The 25,379-nt window shown below is 57.1% G+C and overlaps 1 protein-coding gene across 13 annotated transcripts in view; it reads left to right on the top strand.

The window, feature by feature from the left end:
• Positions 1-25,379, top strand: part of SEC16A (SEC16 homolog A, endoplasmic reticulum export factor) — a 33,647-nt gene that overhangs the window by 4,929 nt on the left and 3,339 nt on the right. For 5 of the 13 annotated variants that reach the window (XM_048223239.2, XM_048223238.2, XM_044380640.3 and 2 more), the window contains exons 2-29: positions 254-3,905; positions 5,698-5,837; positions 8,778-8,875; positions 9,957-10,083; positions 10,575-10,746; positions 10,850-11,024; positions 11,918-12,060; positions 12,635-12,696; positions 12,805-12,943; positions 13,355-13,600; positions 14,679-14,776; positions 15,176-15,257; positions 15,467-15,584; positions 15,758-15,869; positions 16,056-16,161; positions 16,694-16,834; positions 17,817-17,930; positions 18,156-18,348; positions 18,918-19,163; positions 19,627-19,709; positions 20,576-20,719; positions 22,701-22,781; positions 22,984-23,040; positions 23,146-23,257; positions 23,626-23,763; positions 23,984-24,078; positions 24,650-24,724; positions 25,167-25,226. In XM_048223239.2, coding sequence (XP_048079196.2) covers positions 321-3,905; positions 5,698-5,837; positions 8,778-8,875; positions 9,957-10,083; positions 10,575-10,746; positions 10,850-11,024; positions 11,918-12,060; positions 12,635-12,696; positions 12,805-12,943; positions 13,355-13,600; positions 14,679-14,776; positions 15,176-15,257; positions 15,467-15,584; positions 15,758-15,869; positions 16,056-16,161; positions 16,694-16,834; positions 17,817-17,930; positions 18,156-18,348; positions 18,918-19,163; positions 19,627-19,709; positions 20,576-20,719; positions 22,701-22,781; positions 22,984-23,040; positions 23,146-23,257; positions 23,626-23,763; positions 23,984-24,078; positions 24,650-24,724; positions 25,167-25,226 — 6,942 coding nt within the window. In that variant the 5' untranslated portion in view covers positions 254-320. The remainder of the gene's footprint in view (positions 1-253; positions 3,906-5,697; positions 5,838-8,777; positions 8,876-9,956; positions 10,084-10,574; positions 10,747-10,849; positions 11,025-11,917; positions 12,061-12,634; positions 12,697-12,804; positions 12,944-13,354; positions 13,601-14,678; positions 14,777-15,175; positions 15,258-15,466; positions 15,585-15,757; positions 15,870-16,055; positions 16,162-16,693; positions 16,835-17,816; positions 17,931-18,155; positions 18,349-18,917; positions 19,164-19,626; positions 19,710-20,575; positions 20,720-22,700; positions 22,782-22,983; positions 23,041-23,145; positions 23,258-23,625; positions 23,764-23,983; positions 24,079-24,649; positions 24,725-25,166; positions 25,227-25,379) is intronic. The other 8 variants (XM_057313849.1, XM_044380641.3, XM_048223245.2 and 5 more) reach the window with 7 other exon arrangements.

The raw sequence follows: 25,379 nt of genomic DNA, 5'->3' as shown, positions 1-25,379 counted from the left end.
TCACGTTTGCATTCCGGTCTGGTGTTCTCCCATGTTCTTGCCTGTGCACTCAGCAGCCCTTGTAGCAGCCGCCCCTCTGGGGCACAGTTCCGGGGGTGGGGGTTGGGGGGGGTGGGAGCAGGAGCGGCAGGCCCCCAGACTGAAGACTCAAACTCTTGTTTCCAGCCTTTCGCTGTTTTTTTTGGTTTTTCTAATTCTGGCTGGGAGTTTGAGTATATGGATTTTATGCTAATTTATTCTTTTTCCTTTTCAGTTCAACTTAAGGAACCTATATCCTGCTTCTATCCGTAAGGAGCATCTAATTGTGCAGAAGATCAATCATGCAGCCACCACCCCAGGCAGCCCCATCAGGCGTGGTTGGGCCACCTCCAGCTGGGACTCCTCAGAGCATGTTCTGGTCCAACAGACCGTATAGAAGACAGGCAAATAACAACGCACCGGTGACTCCAATAACTTGCCCACTGCAGCCAGTGACCGATCCGTTTGCTTTTAGTAGACAGGCGCTACAAAATACATCGTTAGGCGGTTCGTCCAAAAGCAGCCCGCCCATTCTGCAAGGCCCGGCCCCACCAGCGTTCCTTCAGCGCCCTGGTCTGCCTGTGCCTCACACAGATGCTGGGGATACCCCCCAAGGACCAGTGTCGCAGCCCAGAGCAGATGGCAGTCTGTTTTCCAGTGTGTTGACCCCTTCAGCACCATCGGAGCCCGAGGTGAACAGGAGTGCTGAGGTTGCTCCCAGCTCAGAACCCGAAGTTCAGACTCTGCCATATTCTCAGTACATTCCAGGAGCGGGTGCTGACAGTTCTCACGGGGGCCATCCGCACACAAATATGCTTGGGCCTGATAGGCTCCTGAGTAGCCAGAACCCGCACGACAGTGCTGCGGCGTTAGCACCATCCCCTTTCTTCCCTCAGCCTCGTCAGCAAATGCCAGGGCAGTGGGGACCCGGGCAGGGAGGCCCACAACCCTCAGGTCAACATTATTGGCCCCGCCCAGAAGGACCTGTTCAGAACGCGGTGCCTCATACCTCCATCGTTTCTCAGTTCCCTGCTCCATCCAACCCGCATCTTGGTCCTGGCCACGAGCAGCTCAGCTCACTGGTGTCTTTGCCAGGACCCTTAGCCAGTGATGGAAGCAATGAGGTGGCCTACCTGCAAAGTGGAAACCATTCAACAAATAATTTTGATCCTGAAAATGCATTCAGGCAAAATTCTAGGGCTGGGAATACTTGGGCGAGCCAGGAGCTCAGGCCAAGTCCAGGAGTGAATAAAGAGCAGTTGCCAGACCTTGCTCTCGTTAATCCCCTCGCTCAGGGAAATAGCCCAGAAAGCCATTTGCACTACCCCCCAGGGGCTGGGACCAGCCGAGCCCTGTCAGAAGTGGACTCGGGGGCTCTCTCCATGTTTTTTCAAGGTGGGGAGACAGAAAATGAGGAGAACCTCTCATCTGAAAAAACAGGCTCTGCTGGTCAGTCTGACTTCGACGGCTTCTCCCCCAGCCCCGCGCTTGGTCATCCTCCTGTACATGTGGGAGCAGGCGGCATTTACCAGGCCCTTCCCAAAGGTTCCAACAGTGAGGCCATGCAGCAGGGAGGACACCCGCAACCTTATTTTTCTCAGTCTGCAGGCCCCCAGCCTGATCGACCCACCACGGCCAGTGCTGCCATTGCTGCGTGGGGCAGTGCAGCAAGTGCGGGGGCGCACGCAGCCAGCAGCTCGCAGTCTGAGAATGTGGAAGACCTAGAATTCATTCAGAATCAAGAAGTTCTGCCAAGTGAGCCCCTGAGTTTGGACCCTTCCTCCCCAAGCGATCAGGTCAGATACGGGCCCCTTCCTGGGCCAGCCGTCCCCAGGCTCGGTGTTGTGGGCCACGCTGGAGGTGGGGGTCCAAATCTCGAGGCCCCGGATTCAACGCCACACCCTGTGCGGTCTGATAGCGTGTCATCCGGTTACAGCAGCAAGAGCCACAGGAATCTTTCGAGTGCAGCCAGGCCCCAAGACGTAGGCACTTTCATTCAGCAAGAAGTTGGAAAACCTGAAGATGAGTCTTCGGGGAGTTTTTTTAAGCAAATTGATTCTTCCCCTGTGGGAGGAGAGGCAAACGAGACCACCGTGAGCCAGAATCACCGCAGCAGCCTGTCCCAGACCTCAACCCCAAGCCCCCCAAAACCCACTGGAATATTTCAGACAAGTGCAAATAGTTCTTTTGAACCAGTGAAATCCCACTTAGTTGGAGTAAAACTCGTCGAGGCCGATCGCGCCAACGTGGTGGGTGAGGTGAGAGGGACCATTGCCCACCAGAAGCAGCGCAGACCCGCTGCTGCCCCACCCGACACTTCCCCCGGCAACCTGGAGCAGCCACCGGACAACATGGAGACCCTGTTCACACTCCAGGCCTGCTCTCCGCCCTTTTCCATACCTGTGGAGCCCGGGTACGGGCTCGTACATGCTGGGGGGCCGCCCTTGGAAACTGTGCCCCTGGCAGCTGAGAAAAGGCCTTTGGCCAGAGCCCAGGGAGCCGTGAAGTGTGAGAGCCCAGTGACAACGTTGTGGGCACAGAACGAGTTGCCAGATTTTGGAGGCAACGTCCTTCTAGCCCCAGCTGCTCCTGCGTTGCACGTGCCTGTGAAACCACAGCCATCCGAAGTGATCCAGCCGCCAGATGAGGGCGCGTCCGCTCTGCAGTCCCAGCAGCCAGGCTCTGGCCTCCCTCTGCACAGTGGGGACAGCATTGGTGCTTCTGAGAACCTCGAGAACCCTCCCAAGATGGGAGAAGAGGAGGCCCTCCCGTCACAGGCAAGTTCTGGCTATGCCAGTCTGTTATCCTCACCGCCCACTGAATCTTTGCAGAATCAACCAGTCTTGATTGCCCAGCCTGATCAAAGCTATAATTTGGCTCAGCCCATTAATTTTTCTGTGTCCTTATCGAGTCCTAATGAGAAGAATCAGCCCTGGAGAGATGGTTTGGTGGGGGATAAACCCTCGGCAAGCAGCCGGGCTGTGGGGGGAGACTCTGGAGACAGTGCTCCTGTGTCTGGGATCGTGGCCGGCTGTCTCACCCGCTCACCTCTGCCTAATAGTCTCACGCACAGTAGTTTTCCACAAGTTCCTGGTACTTCGGAAATAGTTTCTAATCAATCTACTAATTTGCTGGTTCAGCCACCGCCTCATCCAGTTCCAAAGAACTTGCTTTCAGAAAGCCAGAAGATTGATAATGCAAAGAACGTTCTTCCCGAGTTGGTTTGTGGCCCTGCTGGAAGCACAGGCGTGATGTTAGTGCCACCTGCAAACGCTACCTCGGTACCTGCTGGTAATAAGGCAGATCACTCCAGTCATTGGGAAGAAACTTCTGGAGCCCTAGACTTCACACTAAATAGGACTTTGGAAAATCCTCTAAGAATGTATAGCCCATCCCATTCTGACAGCTCTGCTTGTCAGCACACCGTCAGCAGTCATCCGAGACAACCTGGGCCAGGGCCACATAACTCAAACCATTTCTACCAACAGGTGACAAAAGACGCTCAGGAACAGCGTGGCCCAGAGAGAGCCCAGCAGGAGCCAGCACCACCTCCCCCACAAGGGCCCAAAGCAACATGTACAGATCCTTCAAACCCAGGAGGTCCACCCGTGCAGGGACAGCCCCAGAACTCGGTCCCACCACCCACAAGCCCAGCTCCAGCTGACGCAGGTCAGCCACTGCCGCCTCGGCCACCTCGGTCTTCCAGCGCGTCGGTCGTGTCTACCAGCTCGAGCCAGGCAGCCGTGCGGTCAGACCAGCACTGGCTGCAGCCGCCTCCTCCAGACCTGGCATCTTACTACTATTACAGACCCTTGTATGATGGCTACCAGTCCCATTACCCCTCGCCATACCCACCGGAGCCTGGCACGGCCCCCCTCTATTATCAGGTATGGTCAAGCTCTCAGACTAGAATGCCATGACCAGTGGTTCCTTTCTCTCAAGTTGTGCTCTCTCAAGGCTGGCTTTTGTTGCTCAGTTCAGAGGTAACCCACAGTGCCACCCCGCGCAGAGTGCCGGTTGCTGAGGCAGGCGTCCCGCTCACGGGGCTCGCTCTGCCCAGTGCGGCCCGTCTCTTGAAGTTTACTCTGCATGCCTCTGTACTGCGTCGCATGCAGTACCTGATTGAATTTTTTCACATGGCATCCCCCAACTTAAATGGCGGAGGAGCCATCTGTTTCCTGTCCCACTGGCGGCTTCTCTGCAGAACTTGAGTTGTGGGTGGCACAGCCCCTGGAAGCTCTGGTGGGGTTTTGACGTGGAAAATCTACCTGACAAGTAACAGGAAACTGTAGTCTTTGAAGTCCCTTGAGAATAAAACATTTAGAGAGAAAAGTTAGGTTTGGAATTCCATCCAAGGTGGGTGAAATTCCATAAACTCCTTGAGGCGCACGGTGGTCCCAGCGGCGGGATGGGGGTGGCCGCTGTGCTGTGCAGAAGCCTTACCCTTGATGGAGGTGCAAGTGCGTGAATGTTGCTTAAATTGGATTCTGGTCAGTCCTGTGTTACTTTGAAACCATGTGGTTCAAGTGTACACATTAGCTCACTACGTGCTTCTCATCACTTCTAGTCCCAGCCCAGCACCACCCAAGGGCCGCTGAGTTCAAAGTAGTGTGGACCAGAACTTTAAAAAGCGTAGTCCTGCTGGGCAGGGGCAGGTGGCCATCTTGGAGGCCTCGCAGTCAGAGGCAGTGGGCGTGTGGGGCTGCTGGGGCTTGGGCCAGGCAGCAGCCCCCACTGACAGGCTTGGGTCTCCTTTGTGGGCTTTGAGCATCTTTGGGAACGTATGAATAGGGCACAGCTAACCAATGAGACCAGCAAATTCTAGCTTCTGGAAGGAGCCCAAGGACTCCTCTTGCCACACACAGAAATTGATTTCTCATGCACCCAGAGCCCCGGGGGGCCTGGCAGAACATGGGGAGAGCAGCGTACCTGCTTTGGGTTCTTTTATGCAGCAACTCCTTGCATGTCTCAGGAACGCCAGCCAGAGCCCAGCGTCACTTCTGTGGGAGCCCGCTTCTTGCTGCCCTTTGGCCTTGTTGCCACAGTCTCCAGCAGTGGTCAAGAATAAGTCCAGTTTATGTGATTTCTCCTCTTCTGCCAGGTGATGGCATAGGGTCAGGCTCGTAGACCAAAGAGCTGATTCTGTCTCATGTCTGGACCACCTCGTCTCTGCTTCGGGTTTTCACATGGCCGCTCCTTAGAGACAGAGCTGTGGCCATTCATCAGTCTGTAACAGGGCTGAAAGCCTCGTGAGAGTAAAATATCCTCTCTTTGAGGCTTCCCGTAGCTCCAGGACCCACTGAGATGGAACCCTGGTTATTTTGCTTACCTGAGATGGTATCTGAAACAGAACACCAACTTGTGGGGTCATAGCACTTCCACATTCGAGACTAAGGACCAGAAGCCTGGCGGAGCCCTCTAGAGTCCCTGCAGCTCCGTAGGGGTTGCCCGCTGACACGTTGGCCATCTCCTGAGCAGGACCAAGGCAGCCCCTTTGAGGAAGAGCCTGCTGCCTGTGACTGTGGATTTCAGATTGTAGATTTTCTGTTCTGCATGAAGGGAGCCCCAAGTCTATGTTCCTCCTAGAGAGCTGTCATTGGTGCCATTTAGAGCTAGTGCCGGGTGCTTGACATGTTGTCTCTTTACTGGTCTCTAACGTTGCACAAACCCTTCTTCCAGCAGGACGTCTATGGCCTGTACGAGCCCAGGTACAGGCCCTATGACAGTGCGGCGTCTGCCTATGCTGAGAGCTACCGCTATTCCGAGCCTGAGCGACCCAGCTCCCGAGCAAGTCACTGCTCAGACCGGCCGCCTGCCAGGTGATGGACGTTCGTGTTGCTGGCTGTGGTAGTAACTTAGTGATCTGAGAAAGACTGTATGTGGAAAGAGTTAACCGACCTATTTCTTCCATGTTATGTTTAATCAGCATGGGCATGGCACAGGAGCACTTTGACATTGAACAGAGCCCTCCCCTGCAGCCGTGCTGTGCTGTCAGCCAACACTAGGTCAGGCCAGACCCTTGGCAGGGTCCTCCATGAGCCAGCCGGGCCTCTGACCGCCGAGGCGCACACCCGGCTCTGGCATTTGGCTGGCTGGGTGTTCAGGGCCCTTAGACCGTGGCAGCTTTGCCCCTGGTGGACGCTTCCCTGCTGTTCATCACAGAGGTGCTTGATTCTCAGGCCGGGGCACCTGCCCACGTCCCTTCCGCAGCGCTGCCCCCTGTGCCGGAAGGCGCCACACGCCTCTGTCCTGACGCCCTCCGATGACCAAGCACATCTTGGTTCTGTGATGGTAGATGAGGGATTTTTATTTTTTTTTTTAAGATTTGATTTATTTTAGAGCGGGAGCGCAGAGGGAGGGGCAGAGGGAGAGAGATCTCAAGCAGACTCCCCGCTGAGCGTGGAGTCCGACGCAGGGCTTGATCTCATGACCTGAGCTGAGGTCAAGAGTCAGGCGCTTAACTGAGCCACAGGCGCCCCTGGAGGAGGGATTTTGAAAGATCCCTGGCATCGTGCCTTCAGCAGGTAGGAACTGAAGCAGGTCCTGGTCCTCCCACTTGGAGCCGTAGGTAGAGCAGCAGCGGGGCCGCAGGGTGTGCAGCCTGTTCCCAGGGAGGTGTGCCTACCTTCCAGAGCCTTCACCTGTCCTGGCTCGTCGTCCGGTTGGAGGAGGGACGTGTCACGGGTGTAGGTGTTGTTAGAAGAGTACGCGGCTTCTCGAACTTGCAACAGAGGAGGTGTGATCGCGGATGGAGACTGTGCTGCACCGCCTTTCAGAATGTTGGAGTCCTGTTGCTGGTCCTTCGAGTCTTTGATCGCTCGTCTGGAGATGAGGCTCTGTCTCTGTGAGCTGTTGCCTCTTCAGCTGGTCTCTCTGTGCACTGCTGACCTGCACGTGGCCCAGCCTTCTAGGAGCTTTATGTAAGAAGGTTCCCGAGGGTTTAGTTCCTGTATAGCACCTGGAAGGGGAGGTTTGAAGTTAAGTATTCTGACTCAGGGAAAGCAATGGGCAGGTGATTTCTAGAACCCTGTAAGCACAGAGGTGGGTGCAGCCAGGGCACGTCTTGCCATTCCAGTTTTCTGTCCCCTCTCCCACCTGCAAGTTAACCTGGCACTTCATTCTAAGAGGCCAGAGGTGGCCCGTGCTGTTGAAAAGTCACCCAACCAGAGGCTGGGCCGGGTTGCACAGGAGTGGTTCTGTCCTCCTGCTGTCTTCACCACTCATATGTGACAGCTTGGGAGAGCAACGTCTCCTCTCTCCTGCCCTGCTTTGGTTGGGGGACCTGTGTGCATGCGTGCGTGCGTGTGTGCGCGTGTGCACATGCGTGTGCTCATGCCTGGTGTGAGCGCATCCCTGCAGGAGCTGCTTGAGGTGGGAACGTGTCTTTCATTTTTGTGGCTGTGTCTTTGCTGGTGGATGAACAGGCTTGGGTGGTGAGGGCAGCGAGGACGGGGCACGCTCTTGGTTTTGCGCTGTGTCAGATCATTGTTCTGAACACATTCGCTGCTGTGCTCAGAGTCCCCCACTCTGCAGATGGGTGGGGTCTAAGCGTTCTCCTCCAAAGCCCTGGGAAGGGCCCTTGTTCCTATAGCTGAGCCACGGGAGTGGGTGCTCCTCACCGGCCGCCTCTGCCCCAGGAGCTGTGCCAGCCAAGCCCCCAGGCTCAGCTGAGTGAGACATTCCCGAAGGGACACGAGAAAAGTCACGTTTTAAAAATCATATATTGTCCAAAATTAGTTATGAAACAAAAATGTTAGTAAGTTCTTCTAAGAATCTTACTGCCCCATTGGCGCCTGGATGGCTCAGTTGGTGAAGTGTCCAACTGTTGATTTCAGCTCAGGTCTTGATCTCAGGATTGTGAGATCGAGCCCCACAGAGTGCTCTGGGCTGGGCGTAGAGGCTGCTTGAGATTCTCTCTCTCCCTCTCCCCCTACCCTCCCCCCCCCCCGTCACTAAGTGCGTGCTCTCTCTCTCACTCTCTCGCTCTCTGTCACTATTGGAGGGGGAAGAAAAAGAATCTTACTGCCCAGAAGATCTGACAGCTGACCTTGCTAAGTTCTCGACTTGTAGCTTGGTCTGTGAGGCTGGCCTCCATCAGGCATGCTTCAGGCCCCCGCCGGTCACATGTAAGAGGCTGGCGCCTGGAGCTGAGCCAGCCGGGGCCTGGGCACACAGCATCCCGCGTCCAGAGGACACGGCATGCGGTCTGTGTGGATGGGTTTGACAGCTTAGTGCGTTTTGCTCCTGCTAAGGGTGATACCAGAAACTCAAGAACCTGTTTGAGCCTTGCTGTGCAGGACACCGTGTTGAACACGCGGAGGACGGCCAGCTCTTTGGGCTCCGTGGCACTTAAATAGGTGCTTAAGAGATGAATTTCAAAGATTTTATTTATTTGTCAGAGAGAGAGAAAGAGCACAAGCAGGGGGAGCGGCAGAGGGAGAAGCAGGCTCCCTGCTGAGCAGGGAGCCCAATGTGGGGCTCGATCCCAGGACCCCGGGATCATGACCTGAGCCGAAGACAAACGCTTCACTGAGCTGCCCAGGTGTCCCAAGAGACGAATTTGAATTAGCGGTGGGGGGGGGGGGGTCCCATCAACACCTCGTCGCTGTTTCGGGATCTTCCGATGAGTGTTTTTTCACGACCAGAGCGTTTGGCTGAGTGCCTGCTGCTCTGGCAGTCGTGTGTCCGGACTGACGTCTCGTCCCAGTCTGAGAAGCGAGTGGGAGAGTTGTTTTTAACAGCATCTTGTGTACTTTCAGGCAAAGGTACCCTGAAGGTTACTACAGTTCCAGAAGTGGGTGGAGCAGCCAGAGCGACCACTATGCGGATTATTACCCCGGCCAGTACGATTACGCAGGTACGTTCAGGACCCTACACGGCCGACCGCTGGCGAGGCCCGGTGCTCAGCTGTGCTCTGTGATCGTGTCTTAGGAGACTTTCCTGTTTGTTAGTCCTCATGTATTTTTAATCCAAGAGCCAAAGTAGTTGAAAAAGAAGCTGTGCCTGGAAGAAATTATATTGCTGTTTTTTGTTAGGAAATTATGATTTGATTCTAGTGTTAATGTCTCTTTATCACATTAGTAGTTTCCTTTGATTTTGTAGCAAAGCGTAGTTGTGAGTAGTTGCCGAGTGGCCTTGTCCATATGTGACTACTTAAATTGACTAAAATAAAACAACACCAGCTTCTGGGTCACACTGGCCACGTCTGGCTTGCCAGTGGCCTCCCGTGGCCAGGGACCCCCGACTTACGCAGTGTGGATGTCCGATGTCCCCACTGCTCCAGGTGCTGCCTGCTGGTCTTGATGCGCTCCTGCTGCAGTGTGTGCGTGTCGGCGGCCCTGCCGCTCCCTGCTGCCTGGTGCCGGGGAGGGTCCCGGGCCCACAGCCTCTCGGGCCTCCTGGCGCGGCCGCCCCATCTGCTGCTTCCCACAGGCCTCTTTCCCTCCTACGTTTGTACTGCCGTAGACATAAACTGTGCTCACACTTGCCAGAAATGGTACTTCTAGTTTATAATGTTAAAGTATTTTTTTTTAATGTTTCGGTTTTGGAATATTTCTTGAAACTTTCTGGGTTATATTAGAGAGAAAACATACAAGGGAAATTTGTAGTCCTGGGATTAAGTGTTAAAAGGTCGTGACCATGAAAAAAATTTAACAAAGATGTCTTCTAGTGGTTTTTTTGTTCTTTTTAATCACGTGTGTTGAGAGAGAAGAACGGCCAGTGGCCATTGGGTGTTACACGTACAGGCAGGACACCGCCCGGGCCCTCTGTCTTACAGTTAACACTCTCCAAGGTCATGCTGAATTCTGGGAGGAAAGTCCAGTTCCTCTAAGAACCTGGAGGCATTCTTCAGTCCTGGGGTGGTGTGGGTTCTCGCGAAGGCCAGAGGAGTGTCTTCCCTTGCCTGTGGTAATAAAGCATAAATCCCCCACTTGCAGACCCAGGTCACTGGGACCAGTACCACTATGGTTCCAGATTCAGGGACCCCCGCGCCTGTGACCGGAGGCATTGGTATGATGCTGAGTACGACGCGTGCAGGAAGGACAGCTGTGCGTACGGTGACAGGTTGGTACGCGCTTTGACGAGGCGTTGCTCGTGGTCAGAGCTGTGCCGCCGCATCGCTGCCTCGCGTCTGTTGTGTACCCAAGCCGCAGTTGTGTTTCGGGTCCTGGTGAGCGACGACACTGGGGTCACTGTCTGAAAGAGAAGGATGAACCAGACTCTCCTGGCAGTTCCCGTGTGGGCTGTTGGAGGGGAACTGGCCTCAGCACAGGTGCTGGAAGTCGGCCCCTCCTCCGCTTGGGTCCGGGAGAGGCGTGGCCAGACGCAGGGTGAGCTTAGGGCTACTTCTCCAACTCCGAAGGCAGGGATCTGAACTTGGGCTTGGGATGTGGCGCTCTCCCGAGGGTAGGCTCGGATTGGTCTTCTGAGGGTCATGACCCCCGTGGGGGGGGTGACAACGTCGGGGGCCTCGCTGTTGTGCAGCAGAGGGCCGTCGTCCTGGAGTCACCTGCCCACACTCCCCTTTACCTCTCCTCCGTCCCTGCTCCCACCAGGCCCGAGAGGTACGACGACCCCTGGAGGTACGACCCTCGCTTCACCGGCAGTTTTGACGATGACCCCGAGCCCCACAGGGACCCGTACGGGGAAGAGGCGGACAGGCGCAGCGTGCACAGCGAGCGCTCGGCCCAGAGCCTGCGCAGCAGCTTCAGCTCCCACTCACGTCAGGTGGGGGCCCTCTTCCCCTCCTTTCATGCGTGACCACACACCCGAGTCCCGTCCCCTGTGTTCCCAGGAGTTGATGTTTCCTCTTTGCTTTGTGTTTTCCCAGAGTCAGATTTACAGAAATCACGGCGTGACTGCTGCTCCCTATGAGGCCCCACATCCCCCAGGCTCCTTGCCTGGAGATTACGCCTACGGGGCCTATGGCAGCAATTTTGGCAGTGCCCAGGGCTTCCCAGAGTACGGCTACCCTGCCGAAGCTGGCTGGCCCTCCACGGAGCAAGGTGTGTGTGTGATTGGGGCCCTGTGCTCTCATAGGTACAGAGGGATGTCGAGTCACACCGCTGGGGCAGCCTCACAAGCCTGGGGTGACAGAGGGAGTGGATTTCAGCTCGGATGGGAATTGGTGATGGCCTGGTCTGGTCTTCTCTGCAGAAGGAGGACTGCTGTTAGTCACAGATCTTATCACAGCAGCTGAGAGCTGCCCGTCCTGTCCATAGTAGCCGTGTCAGTGTGGCTCTGAGGACAGGCTCCCTGCCAGCTTCTTGGGTGCTGTGGCCGCACTGTGTTCCCCAGGGCCGGCCACTTGGGGAAGCAGCTTCACGGGAAACTCCTCATTCCCCTTGAAAAGCTCCTGTGCGTGCACTTGTCACCTGTGCCCCGTTCTCAGCTCCTCTCGGAGGTGTTCTGTTAAATGCTTTTCCTTGGAGAAGTGCAGAAGTATGTGTCCAGTCCTGTGAAAATCTCTGCACTTCCGGCATGCTGCCCTCGTCATTCTTGTCGGTGTCCCACGCTCGTCACTGCCAGGAGCCGGCCTGTGAAGGAGAGCTGGGGACGCGGACGCTCTGGCAGGACCTCCCAGCAGCCGGGCAGCCAGATACTGCCTCCGAGTAGAGCGCGCTCCGTGCACGGGGCTGTTTTAAAGGAGTTTTGTTTTCAGAAGAGAATAGTTCTCGTGTTTAACAATTGAAACATTCTTCTGACACACACCTAAGTCCTTTTTTTCGATGGGATATTTAATAACTATTACATTGCAGTTGAAAGCTGGGTCATCGTGACCAGTCTCCCTTAGGATTCCAGCTCTAGGGGCACCTTGAACATTTGTGCTGTTGATCTGGTCCAGAAGCATTAAAAAGTGACCAGCTGATTGTTTCTTTCTCACTTTATTTAAATGTAGCTCCGTCAAGACCAACTTCTCCTGAGAAGTTCTCAGTGCCTCACGTCTGTGCCAGGTTCGGGCCTGGGGGTCAGCTCATTAAAGTGATTCCGAACCTGCCTTCGGAAGGACAGCCGGCGCTGGTGGAGATGCACAGCATGGAGGTAATTGCGCGAGTAGAAGTTCTGCATGGCAGGACTGCCCCTTGCAGAAGTGACCGTGGAAAGTGTTTCTCCCCGTGAATTCATAGGTTTTTTTTCTTGTGCCGGGTCGTTTCTCTCTCCTCTCAGAGGTCAGGACTTTGAGCACGTGCGTCAGGTGTCACGTTAGACTTCGTTTCATTGCGTATTCATTTTGTCTTCATTAGCGTTTCTGGTTTAGCAGGGAGGACCCTGCCCGGGTTCATCTTGTGGCTTCTGGTCACGGGTAGAGGAGCTTCGTGATCTGGGGGCAGGTGGGGTGGGGGGCCCACTGCTGGGGCCCTGGCAGGCCTCTTCTGTGCATGTATCAAAGCCCTGCCTCAGATTGAGGGGAGACGTGGTTCTTACTGCTTAAACTAGAGTTTGAAAACCACGGTGGTAAAGCAGACAGGCCCACGCTCTGCGAGGGAGGGGCAGGCCGCCCGCAAGGATGGCGTCGAGAACTTAGCCAGTGCAGCCGGCGGACGCAGGCAGGCGTTGATGTGCGCCTGCCTCCCGCGAGCTGCGCTCTCTCTGTGCCCCGCCTGTCCCGCCTCAGACTTTGCTGCAGCACACGCCGGAGCAGGAGGAGCTGCGCTCGTTCCCAGGACCGCTCGGCAAGTACGTTCCCCGTCGGAGCGCGCCGCGGCGCCCACGCGGAGGCGGCTGCTGCGCTCGGCCTCGCGGAGGCCGTTGTTGCCGTGCACTGAGTGTGTGTTCTTTTTTCAGAGATGACACCCATAAAGTGGATGTTATTAATTTTGCACAGAACAAAGCTACAAAATGTTTGCAGAACGAAAATTTAATTGACAAAGAGTCTGCAAGTCTCCTTTGGAATTTCATTGTTCTCTTGTGCAGACAGAATGGGGTAAGTTTCTTGTTGACCTCTGTGTCTCCCCCCACCCCGGCCAGAGGACTTGGGTGGGATTTCTGTGCCAGGCTGTGTGTGGTGGCGAGCAGTGTCCCTGTCCAGGGGCTCGCTCAGGAAGAGTGTCTTAGTGGTGATTTGGGGAAGTGGAATTCAAGGGCATGTGGTTTGGGGTGAAGGGAGGTTTGGGTCCGCCTTTGTCAGCCTGTCAGGTCATCTGTGGTCTGTCCGTCCTGCTCCTGGCTGTGTCATGAGCAGTGGCTTGTGCCCGTGGGAGCTTAAGGTGCTCCTCTGAGGAGTCCTGTGTGGGGCCTCACCTGACCAGGACTGGGCCCGTCCCCGCTCCCCTGCAGTAAATTCTGCGTGTAGTGAAGCGCTTTGTTCTCCTTCCTGCTCCCGCGGCCCCTGCAGACCGTGGTGGGAACAGACCTCGCAGAGCTTTTGTTACGAGACCACAAAACCGCGTGGCTTCCTGGGAAGTCACCCAACGAGGCCAACCTGATTGATTTTACTAACGAGGCTGTGGAGCAAGTGGAGGAAGAGGAGTCCGGGGAAGCCCAGCTCTCATTTCTGACTGACAGCCAAGCAGCTAGCAGCAGTGCTCTTGAAAAGGAGACGGAGAGGTTCCGGGAGCTGCTGCTGTACGGCCGCAAGAAGGTGAGTCAGCCGCGAACACACGGGTCGCCAGGCGGACCCTGGTGTGCACGGCCCTGCTCTCGGGAGCCATGCACCTTGACTGCGACCTCGCGCTGGCGGACTCGTTCAGTGAAGAGTGTTTGGGGTCCAGTGTGTCCGCTCCCAGCAGCAGAGCTGTCTTCCAAGGGTTGCCAGGGTCAAAGACCTGCCTGTGCTTGGCCACACCCTTGCTGTGTATACGTCTCAGGGACAGACCGGTGTGCAGGACGGAAGTCAGACTGTTCTCACACAGTTAGGCATGCGTTCCCTGTCTCTTCAGCAGGGCGGGTGCGGGGTGAGCGCCATGCAGCGGCCCACCACCAAGCCCTGCAGGGCACGGAGAGGGCATGCACTGGGGAAGCTCCCCGGGCTCGTGCAGACTGGTGGGAGGGCTGCGCCTGCGCTCTGGTGGCTGGGGTCTCAAGGGCCTGGAGTTCTTGGTACTTTGATGTCGTGATACGCTCCGAAAGCTTGTATTTGGTAAACAGTCTTCACGTGGACATCTTGCAACAACAGATGGGAATTGTAGGATCGGTCAGGTTTGCTTACCATTTCTCTCTACCGCGACACGTCCATCTCCTTGAAGAGGCTGTCCTCTAAGTGCCCAGATGACTCTGGACACGGGGGGGGCTGTGTTGAGATGGTGCTGGTGGAGGCCTCGTGTGTCGTTCTGGAACTGGGGGTGCATGCCGGTGGCATCATTTGCAGCGGCAGGGACAGTCGGAGGCGGCAGGACCGCTGCTTGCTTGTCTTTATTGCTTATCTGTGTGCTCGATGCGTTCGCCCGCTGCCAGCAGATAACAAAGCAACGTGTGTCTTCGCAGAGCCGCTGCCGCAGCGACTTTTCAACTAGGGTTGATTGGGAAGAGCAGACTTCTCCTTCGTGTCAGAGCCGGGCGCGTGTATTGGCGGGCCCCGGACTCGCGTGTTCCTTCATGTGCACTCTGGCCCCCTCCCCCACCCCCCTACTGTGCGTCACGACACACGGGCTGTTGCTTTCGTTTGTGTATGTCCCCGAAGTTGTTCCGGTAACTCAGGTAACCGCTGAAATGCTTTACAGGATGCTTTAGAGTCTGCGATGAAAAACGCCTTATGGGGTCATGCTCTGTTACTTGCAAGTAAGATGGACAGCCGGACACACGCCCGCGTCATGACCAGGTGGGGAATCTTGCTGTGTAGACTGTTTCTGGCCACGTCCTGCTGCTTGGTCAGCTCTTGGAAGCACAGTGACCTGCAGCCCTTGTTGCAGAAAGCCGGGGAGTGTCCTCTGCACCGTGCTGCTGTCCCACTGGCACGGGCTCGCTGGGCCCTCTTCCCTGGGCTTGCACCGTTGAGGGCTTTGTGAACATTTTATTAGCTGCGTGTTTTCTACGTTCTGTGAAACTACTATGAATTCTTTATCTCTATTTTCTCAATTCCTTTGTTGAAATGCTGGGCTTTGTGCACTTTGCCTGGGTCAGCACCCAACGGTCATCAAAGGGCCAAGATGAAACTGGACTTGTTTCTGTTTGTCTTTTAAATAGGGCGACTTAGCTTTCTCTCCTCATATCTGCCTAGGTTCGCCAACAGTCTTCCGATCAACGACCCTTTGCAGACAGTGTACCAGCTGATGTCGGGGCGGATGCCTGCTGCGTCCACGGTCAGTGTGCAGGGGCTTCCCAGGTCCCCGCGGCCCGGCTCCCTGTCCAGGCTCGCTCCTCTGAGAGCTTGCCTCCTGGGCCGCGAGGCCTGCACTTCTCTTGTTCTGGCTTCTGCGTTGTGCTCTTTGAGTTCACCCGTGACAAGATGAAAGTCACGCTGTTTTCCAAGGATATGGGTTTATCTTGTTTTGCTTTTTTCTGACCTCAGTGTTGCGGAGATGAGAAGTGGGGAGATTGGAGGCCACATCTTGCTATGGTTTTGTCCAACCTGAGCAGCAACGTGGATGTGGAGTCCAGGGCAATGGCCACCATGGGTGACACTCTGGGTAGGTCAGGTGCAGGTGTGAGCATGGAGGTGGGGGCCCCCGCATGCTTGGGCGTATGGAGGGCCACGGGGCTTTTCCATTTGTGTGGTCTCTCTGGTGTTTCCTGTCCACATGTTGAGATTTTTGGGAGAACCCGGGGTCACTGAGTCTTGGCCTGCTTTATGTCTCCTCAGCTTCGAAAGGTCTCCTAGATGCTGCGCACTTCTGCTACCTCATGGCCCAGGTCGGACTGGGGGTTTATACAAAGAAAACCACAAAACTTGTCTTAATTGGATCAAACCACAGGTGAGGAACGTCGAGGTTTCTGTTTTCCTTTAGAAAGGAAGTATCCTTCTACCAGCTAACCCAGAAACGGCGCTCGTGCACCTGGCAGCGGCAGCCTCCTGTCTGGACCGCGTGGTGCTGACCACGTGCCGTGACGTGTTTCTGGGTGACTTGCTTAAAGATTAAAATGACTTCTTTCCTCAATAGTTTGCCGTTTTTAAAGTTTGCCACCAATGAAGCTATTCAGAGGACAGAAGCCTACGAGTATGCCCAGTCTCTCGGGGCACAGACCTGCTCCTTCCCCAGTTTCCAGGTAAGCTGGAGCCACGCTGGTCCATGGTGTGGACGAGCAGGTGGTCAGTGCCGGCCAGTCTGTGGTTGTTGAGGCCTTCTGAGCTCTTACACAAAAAGTGATAGTGTTTTTGGAAATCTTAGGGAGACATCGGATCTGTAATGCTTGAGCCCTATTGAGGACTTTCTTTGCATTTAAAATGTTTCTTGAGTATTTGGTTTCCGGTACTTTCTGTCTGTGGTTTTCGGTGTCGTGGGGAGAGCGTTATCTGACCCGGGGGCGTGTGGGTGTAAACATCGTGTAGCGCAGCGTTAGTGGGGACGGCCGTCTGCCACGCTGGCTGGCCCGGGTGCTCGCGGTGACGGGCCCCGCCTGACCAGCCTGGGAAGTGTGCTGACGAGGAAAAGTGCATTTGTAAGAAGCTTAGTTGCAGCTTTCATCTGAAAGCCTTCGGGAACTGGAGTCAGTGCTGTTGGGTGGCCTTGGGGGGCTGTCGGGTGAGGTGGGGGCTGGGGAGGCGCGTCGGGCCGACCGCTGTGCTCCCTTGCCCCAGGTGTTCAAGTTCATCTACTCCTGCCGCCTGGCCGAAATGGGGCTGGCCACGCAGGCCTTCCACTACTGCGAGGTGATTGCCAAGAGCATCCTGCTGCAGCCCCACAAGTACTCGCCCGTGCTCATCAGCCAGCTGGTGCAGGTAACGTCTTCTCAAACGTCCTTCCAAGGCATTTGCCCCATGGGCGCGTCAGGATCACGGGACTCGGGGACTGCGCTGTGACCGTGTAGACGCTCGGGACTTCCTTCTCAAACAGCTTGAGGAACTCAGGTGTTCTTGGGCGGGCATTGGATGTTCTGCGTGTTAGCTTAGGAAGTTTTCAGAGACCTCACCCCGCTGCAGAGGGTGGGCCGTAAGCTTTGAAGGAAGAAGGACCCCGTCTCCAGGAAACTCACCGTGGGGCAGCTGAATCCAGCAGTGAACGGCATGAGCTTCCGGAGTCCCGCAGCCCGGGTTGAAGTCCTGGCTGCTCCAGGGCCAGTGCCGGTTTCTAGCTCTGTAGAGCAGACGCTGTGTGAGCACCCGCAGGGGGAGGCGAGGCGCGAGCGGGACGGGGACGCCGGCGTTCCCCTCCCCCCCGACCGCCATGCTGGGACATGCGCTCGCGTGATACCGGAGCAGGTGTCCTGTGGGACGTTGTAGGTGTCTATGAAAGCAGAACAACTAGCGAGTCCTCTTCCTGCAGCGTCAGCAGCTGTGTACGCAAGGCCAGCTGGTCGCATCGGACCCTGTCCCGCACTGTCCCCATGCCTCCCACTGCCCGTCAGAGTGTGTGAGGTTCTGGGTGCATTCAGCATTCTGATCAGGAAAACCGAGTCCGTGTAGTTGATGACAGGGGCAGCGAAGTCCGCTCCGGAGGGTCTGGGTGCTGGCAGCCTCTGGGCACATGGGCTGCAGGGCTCGCCGGAAAGAATTCTAAGTCTCAGGCTCCCTTTCCGATGACTCGGCAGTGCGTGCGAGGTTCAGGGCAGGTCACCACATGCTTCAGAAATCTTAGGTGGTAGAAACTGTCTCACGGACCCTGAAGGTGCTTTTTGTATCGCGTGATGGTAGGTTTCGAAAACACGGTCTTCCTCATCACGCCAGCTAGTAACAGGGCCCTTTCCTCCCTGTGTGTGTCCAGATCGCGTCCCAGCTGCGCCTCTTCGACCCGCAGCTGAGAGAGAAGCCGGAGGAGGAGGCCTTTGTGGAGCCTGCCTGGTTGGTCCAGCTGCAGAGTGTGGACAAGCAGGTCAAGGTGTGAAGTGCTCACTCAGTCTCGGGACAGGGCGTCAGAGACGCTGATAAGTGTGGTTCACACCCCCGTCGTTTCGCACCAAACATGTTAGGTGTGAATAGTAGGATTCGAGGGATGTGCACGTTTGTTAGAGTGCCCACACTCCCAGGAGAGGGAAGGCGGGTCGGCGGGCCTGAGCGGCGCAGTGCCGGGCTGTCGGAAACGCATGCTGTGTCTCTCCCTCAGGAGGGCGCCGCGGTGTGGAGTCGGGGCGGGACCTTCCCCCAGCGCTGTCCCAGCACCCCGAGCTCAGAGGCGGGTCAGTATGACGGGCCAGCACTCTCCCAGCCGGGGGGCCCGGGCACCGGCAATCCGCTGCTGGCACCGCCTGTGCCCAGCGCTGAGCACTTTGGCCAGGGGGTGCGGCTGCTGCCTTCAGGTGAGCCCTGTGCCGCTGCAGAAACAGCGGGCCTCCCCACGCCTCCCTCGCGGCCACTGCTTCCAAACGTGGCACGTTGCCGCTTTGCCCGCGGGAGGGTGAAGGGCACGTGTCTTGCCAGCATGTCAGCCCTCACTCTTCCCATGCTTGCTCCCCTGTTTCGTCTCGTGGCCTTCAACATCTGTCTGGGTGGGTGGGTGGCCTGCTGAGCCCGGGGACGGGGGCGGCGGCGAGGGCTCTGTGAACACCAAAGTCTCTTTCAGGCAGCTGCTCCCCGGGTTGTGTTGGGGTTTTGCTGGGGGTTCTGGCTCTGGGCCCCACGTGACATTTAATGATGTCCTCCCCTTGTCCCTAAAAAGCATGTGTTCTGCTTTTCCCCAAACCACTGATGCCCTGGCGCTGTCAGCACTTTCTGCTCTGATGATTGGTTCTCTTAACCTGTAACGAAAGAAATGTGGCCGCGCAAAAAGCCATGTGATAAATGGTTGAGCGACCGCCGGTTAGCTTCTTCAAGTGCCCGGAGTTCGTACCAGTACCGCAGCCTTCTGTTCTCCGCTCTCTTGGTGCAGCTCCGCCGACGCTCCCCGACAGCCATCCGGCCCTGCCCGCCAGGGTGCCCTTGTTCCCGGTGCCCTCGCCCCCGGGCCCTGTTGAGCTGGGGCCTGGCTGTGGACCCTCGGGGGCTGCCCTCGGCTTTCCGGAGCCCTCTGGGCCTGACCCCGTGGCTCCGTACGCGGCTCCTGGCCTGCCACCTGGCGCACCATCTCCGCAAGAAAGTGAGCACGCGCCCCAGGAGGCCCGGAGCCAGGACCCAGGTAGGTCTGCTGCGGTGCCGTCCTGAGACCACAGCTCTTGGGCTTGGCATTTCTGTTTGTCAGCGTATACTAAGGGTTCTGGAAGCCGTAGGCTGAAGGGCTCATTGACGTCAGTGCTTTCTTCAGGGACTCGGCCGCGTGTTGGCGTGCAGAGCGCGAGTGCATGTCTGGGTGGCGGGCTGGCCTTGAGGTGCGCCCAGGCCGGAGCCCGCTCCGCAGTCCCATGGGGGCCTCTCATGCCTGCTGTGGGCCTGCCTGGCTCTGTGCTCTCGAGCAAAGCAAAACATACACGCGGCTTTCAAAAAGAAGCGATTTCGAGAACATTTCCGGTCTGGGACTCTGAGCACCGTGGTGGGAGGCCGTGGCCCAGCGAGAAGCTGTGCTGTGTGGCGAGCGTGTCACGTCAGCTCTTGTCCTGTGTCAGCGACACAGAGACCGCAGTGGCCCTCTCTTCTGTTGACAGGGGTGATGCCACCGGAGGTGCTTGGTAGAAACTCGCTTCTGGAGCTGAGAGAAGAGGGTCTTGGCGGAAAATTTGCTGATCTGGTACTCTCCCATTCCCCCCCCCCCCCCCCCCCCCCCCCCCCCCCCCGCCGCCGCCGCCAAGCTCTTTGTTTTACATAAGATGTGTTGATTGGGAAATAGGAGAAGAGCGAAAGCCACAGAATTGTCCTTTAAGCTGCTCCTACAGCAGGGAGTGCTCGCGAGGCGGGCGAGCGCGTGCGGAGGGAAGGCGGTGGGGGCTGTGGGGGGGGGGCGGCTCGCTTAGCGCACAGACCGTCCCTTTAGGGAGGCTGACTTCTCCAAAGCGGAGAGGCTTCCCCTGTTCTGCACCCCCCTCTCTGCTGTAGGATCCCTGAACCTCACTGCTGGTCTGGAAATCCTCATGGCGTTTCTCAGACGCGTTTGGTAGAAAGAGCACATCTGCTGCTCTGCTCCCGGCAGGGAGGGACGCGTGCTTTTCTGTGCAGTGTGTCCCGCGGCCTTCTTTCCACAGACCTGGCCTTCGTGGGCACGCTGTCCTAGGCGCTTGCTGCAGTTCAAACTTCGTTAGGGTTCTACCGTGGAAATACTTTATTTTCATGTAAAATAAGAGTTTATGGAAAACAGAGTCTTCACTCGGCAATAAGCATTTTGAAAAAAACAAGTCTGTGTTTTAAAATGTCCCCTCCCCCGTGTCCAGTGTCACAAATGCACACCCCTTCTTCCAGCCCAGTCGTGCCCAGTGGACTCCAGCGTCCCCATTTGGAGTCCTGCCGTGCACCTCGATACGGTTGCTTGTGAGAGCAGGCCGGAGGCAGGGGCAGCTGTCCCCCACCCCCTCCTCACTCTGCTCTCATCACTCGCTGATGTTTTAAAGGCTTTTGGGGAGGTGCCCTAGGTGAGCCTGCCCCCGTGTTGCCTTGGGACAGGGCTCCTCCATGATGTCACAGGACTCCGAGGTCCCCCCGGGGTGGGAATGTGCTGGCTCCAGTGTTCTGCAGCCACCGACGTCCACTCCCGAAGCGAAGAGACCTGCACCAGCAGCCAGGAAAGAGGCCAAGGAGCCCAAGAAGGTGACACACGGCCCAGCTCCAGCAGGGTGGGGGCCTGGGACCCGGGGAAGGGGCGCAACTCCCACGGACAGCTTTCCTCTTACACTGGCGGTGGGACACAGGCATTCAGCTGTGCTGAGCATCCGGCGAGGTGCTCGAAGCTCCATGAGTGTCTGTGTGTCCGTGTCCCCACATAACCGCCGGCCAGAGCACAGTTGGGAGCGGGACCAGGAGGCCCGTGTGTCCATGACCTGTCTCAGAACTTCCTATGAAGGAGGCTAATCTTTAAAAATCACTGTGTCGTAGTGTCTTTTGTGTGTAGATGCTACAAATTTATTTATCCTTTCTCCCAGTTTAATGGACATTGGCTTTTTTTTTCAGTTTGGGGTTATTATGTAAAAGCCATACGAGTGTTCTTATCCGTCATTTGTTGGCGAAAGCACTCGTTTCTTTTGGGGCGTGCCTAGGGCCCAGGACAGCTGTGTGTCCAGCATGGGAAGGTGCCACGAGGCAGTTTTCCTGGACGGTTGTGCCAGGTGACCTTCCCCCAGCAGAGTCAGGCCCGGTCATTTCTCGTCACCGGCCTGGCAGTCCTTGTCCCTGCACGCACAGGGTGGTTGGATTTCACCACGGCAGCCTCTCGGCGGGGGTTTGTGGCACTTCCTGGTGCTTTCGCTTTGCTTCCCTGACAAGCGAGGGCGAGGGCGCCGAGCACCTTTCTCACGTACCTGTTACCGCCTGTGTGTTTCCCTGTGTGGTGCTGGCTTGTGTCTTCTCTCACTTGAATATCATGGCCACACGTCCTCCGTGAGATGTGTGCTTCACCTGTATCTTCCCCCAGTCTGCAGACTGCGTTTTTATTCCCGTAACGTTGGCTTATGCAGGATATGTTCTTAATTTTCATACAGGTCAGTGTATTGAATTTTATTTAACCGGTAGTATTTTTTTTTTTTTTCTTTTTGGTAAGATATTTATTTGGCAGAGAGAGAGAGGAGGAAAGCACAAGCAGGGGGAGCAGGAGAGGTAGATGCAGGCTCCCTGCCGAGCAGCGAGCCCGACGTGGGGCTCAATCCCAGAACCGGTTCTGGGATCATGACCTGAGCCGAAGGCAGACACCTAACCTACTGAGCCACCCAGGCGCCCCGTGTCTTTTCTTTTTTAAAGATTTATCCATTCATTTTAGAGAGAGCAAACATGGGGGGAGGGGCGCAGAGGGAAAGGGACACTCAAGCAGATTTCCCCACAGAGCCCGACGTGGGCCTCAATCCCACGACCCTGAGATCATAACCTGAGCCGAAACCAAGAGTCAGAGACTCAAGTGACTGAGCTGCCCGGGTGCCCCTTAATGGCTAGCATCGTAAGGAGACACAAATTTAATTCAGAGTGTGCGTGAGCCTGAGCTGGAATACGACACTGACCAGTCACGAGCACGCACACCCCTGCTGCCCTCTGCTGTGGAGCTCAGAGCGGCGGGTTTGAGAGCACGTGCACCTGCTGCTTCCTTGTTTGTCCGTGTTTTAGTTGAAGTAAACGTCCCTAATCCCTAAATTCTCCCAGCATAGGACACGGGCAGGGGACCGTGGGGGTGCCCACGAGGACATTCCCAGTCTGCTCGCCACTGCTCAGTCCGGGAGAATGCCAGAGGCTGCCATTCTTTCGGCATTTAGACGGGAAAACCTCCAAGAGGCATACTGTTCAGATGTTTTAATTGTGGTAAAATACACATAACGTGAAACTTACCATTTTAGCCATTTTTAAGGGTACGGTTCTGTGGCGTTAGACACACGCACCCGTGCAGCCGTGCCCTCTGCCCGTCTCTGGGACTTGTCTTCTCAGGCTGGACCTTGGTCCCCGTTGTTCACTGTCCCCTCCCCCTCCCGCATTTGTGGGTCTGACCTCTGGGGCCTCCTGGGAGTGGATTCTCAGGGTTTGTTTTTCTGTGCTGAGCTCAGCTCACCCGGCACCGTGTCCTCAAGGTGCTTCTGATGGTTTTTACATTTAGAGTGGCGAGTCCTGGTTCTCTCGTTGGCTCCCTGGGAAGAAAAGGACGGAAGCTTATTTGCCAGACGACAAGAACAAATCGGTGAGTGTCGCAGAGCGCGGCCCCGAGGGATGTGCGGGTTCCTGTGCGCGAGGTCACCGGCGCAGGCGTGCACAGCGTGGCTCTGCTGCCGAGCAGGCCGGGGGCGCGTCTCCTGGAGGCCACGGTGTCAAGAGGAAGCAGGCGCTGCTTTGGCTCAGCTGTGTCTCCTGACGCCTTCCGTCATTTTTCACCATGGTTGCAGATCGTCTGGGATGAGAAGAAGAACCGATGGGTGGATGTGAACGAGCCAGAGGAGGAGGTAAGTGAGAATTGCTCGCGTCTGCCTCACTGGCCCCGGCTCCCCATGCCGTCCCTGCGGCTTTGGGTCCGCAGGCGGGTGTCTGAGCCGGCTTTCCCTCCACAGAAGAAGGCTCCGCCCCCACCACCAACCTCGCTCCCCAAGGCTCCACTCACTGCACCCCCCGGTCCTGGAGGGCCCCCGAGGGCCTCTGTGAACATGTTTTCTAGGAAAGCAGGTAACAGTCAAGCCAGAGATTAGAGTTGGTTTGAGAACTTGCTTGTGCTCCAGGGGTACCAGAGCTTGGGGACTGTAAGTGTGGGTCAGATGGCAGTCCATCTGTCTGCAGAGGTGATCCTTGTTTTCTGCGGGCGAGTCCGCAGGGAGAGCTCCCCTTCTCTAGAGCACGAGAGCCCTGCTCAGCCGCGCCCCAAGCTGCTAGCGGGCAGCACGGCACTGGTAGCTTCGGTGTGCGGGGCGGGCATCTCCCCCAGGTGGCCGCTGGGCCGCGCTGTGGGAGAGCTGCATCCCCGCGTGCTCAGGGAAGGGGGTGGGGGGGTGGTCGTACGGCGCACTGACCTGAACCTGCCGTTTCTCCCGGCGCAGCTGGAGCCAGAGCACGCTACGTGGATGTTTTCAACCCGGGGGGGCCCCAGCGGAGTGAGCCGGCTCTCGCTCCAGCAGAGTTCTTTGCTCCTCTTGCCCCGCTCCCGATTCCTGCTCACTTGTTCGGACCAAACACAGGTAGGCAGTACGCGACCTCCTGACCTCTGACCCCTTTCCAGAGAGCCTCTGGCTTTAATCTCCCTTTAAGAAGAGTGACCCGGCCGATGTGCAGAGAGCCGGGGCTCATCTGCTTGTTCACGGACTCCTTTCCCTGTCCCGCACGAACGGGACAGTGGGAAATGAAAGGCCAGCAGTGTTTTGGATGGGATGACAGCTTCCTGCACCATCTCCTTCACAGACGCAGAGGAAGCTCCGCCTGCAGAGGGGGCTGGCAGGGAAGGGCAGGCGCCCGTGGGGGGTCCGGCCAACCCAGAGCCGGCCTCGGAGCCCCAGGTGAGTGGGGCCACAGGACAGGCAAGAGGGCAGTGAGGGTTTGCCTGGCACCCCACCCGGGAAAGGCGGCCCTGACCTTTGTGTCAGGCCTGTTGTGCACCCAGGGGCCGAGCCCGTGTCTGTCGGAAGTCTCTCCCTGAACAAACGCCTTCGAGATGCGGAGTGCGTGTAGGGTACGCATGCGCGTGGTAACTGTCTCCCTGACGTCTAGTCGGGAGCAGGTGCTCTCTAATTTCTGTAACTTGCACGTGAACTGGGCTCACTGAGAGTACGGCGTCTGAGGCGGACAGCGTGCATTGTGCCCTGGTTCCCCGGTTAATGGACTGCTTAGCATTAAAGGGGTCACGTAACTCCTCAGAGCCTGTTTCCTGCTCTGAAATGGGATGACGAGGCCATCGCGGGGCCCAGGGTCTGTGTCCCCAGAGATGGGCCGTCCGTCCGCGGTGGAGCCCATGGGCCCCGCAGCTGTCCAGACGGATGCCTTACGCGGAGTGGAGCGCCTCAGGGCCGGCGGGGGTGGTCCTGTGTCGCTCCGCCTGGCGTGGAGGGCTGCATGTCGTCTTCTTCGCAGGTGTTCAGCTCGGCGGTGGCGCTCCCTGGCCCTGAGCTCCCACCCGCCCGCGAGGACGGCTCCCAGGGCGGAGAGGTAAGGTGCTCCTGCCAGAGAGGACCTGCCCCAAGGCCGGGCCCAGCACTTCATTCCTGCTCTTGTCCAAGTGGCTCTTTTTAAAAGCGAGTGTTGACTAGTCAGAAAAGGCAGTTGAGCAGCTTTTTAGAAGCTGCCAGGTGTCGTGTTCGCACGACAGACCGTCCCATTGGTCCGTGCGGAGTTGCCGGGGACCCCGCGTCGAGCAGGGCTGGCGCGCACACGCCCCAGGCTCCGCTCAGCACGGCAGGGCCGCCGGAGGCCCCAGCTGGTGGTGTTGTCTTCATAAAAACTGTCCATGAAAGTAGGTGTTTTGAGCTCCCTCTTGGCTTTCCTCCGTTTGGTCTGTACTGATTTTAATGGCGTCGCGGCGCTCTGGGGTTAGGCGGCTCGGAGCGGCATCGTGCGTGCTGACCCCCCGTGTGTTCTTGCTGTTCTGTAGCTGTCGCGCTGTAGCTCAGTGAGCTCGTTATCACGCGAAGTAAGCCGGCACTTTTATCAGGTACCTGTGGCCGGCGGCTCTCACCGGACGCGAGTTGAACTGGGTCGCCTTTGTGTTCCTTCTGAGAGCGCTGTGCTGGCTGGCCGTCGTGCCCTTGTCACTCACGCGGCCCGCTGCCTCCCCGTCCCCCTCACGCCAGAGGATGCAGTGTTC

The sequence above is a fragment of the Ursus arctos genome, unplaced genomic scaffold (genome assembly GCF_023065955.2).
Source record: "Ursus arctos isolate Adak ecotype North America unplaced genomic scaffold, UrsArc2.0 scaffold_18, whole genome shotgun sequence".
In the NCBI taxonomy this organism is placed as follows: Eukaryota; Metazoa; Chordata; class Mammalia; order Carnivora; family Ursidae; genus Ursus; species Ursus arctos.
This window is presented reverse-complemented; position numbering and strand designations above follow the sequence as displayed.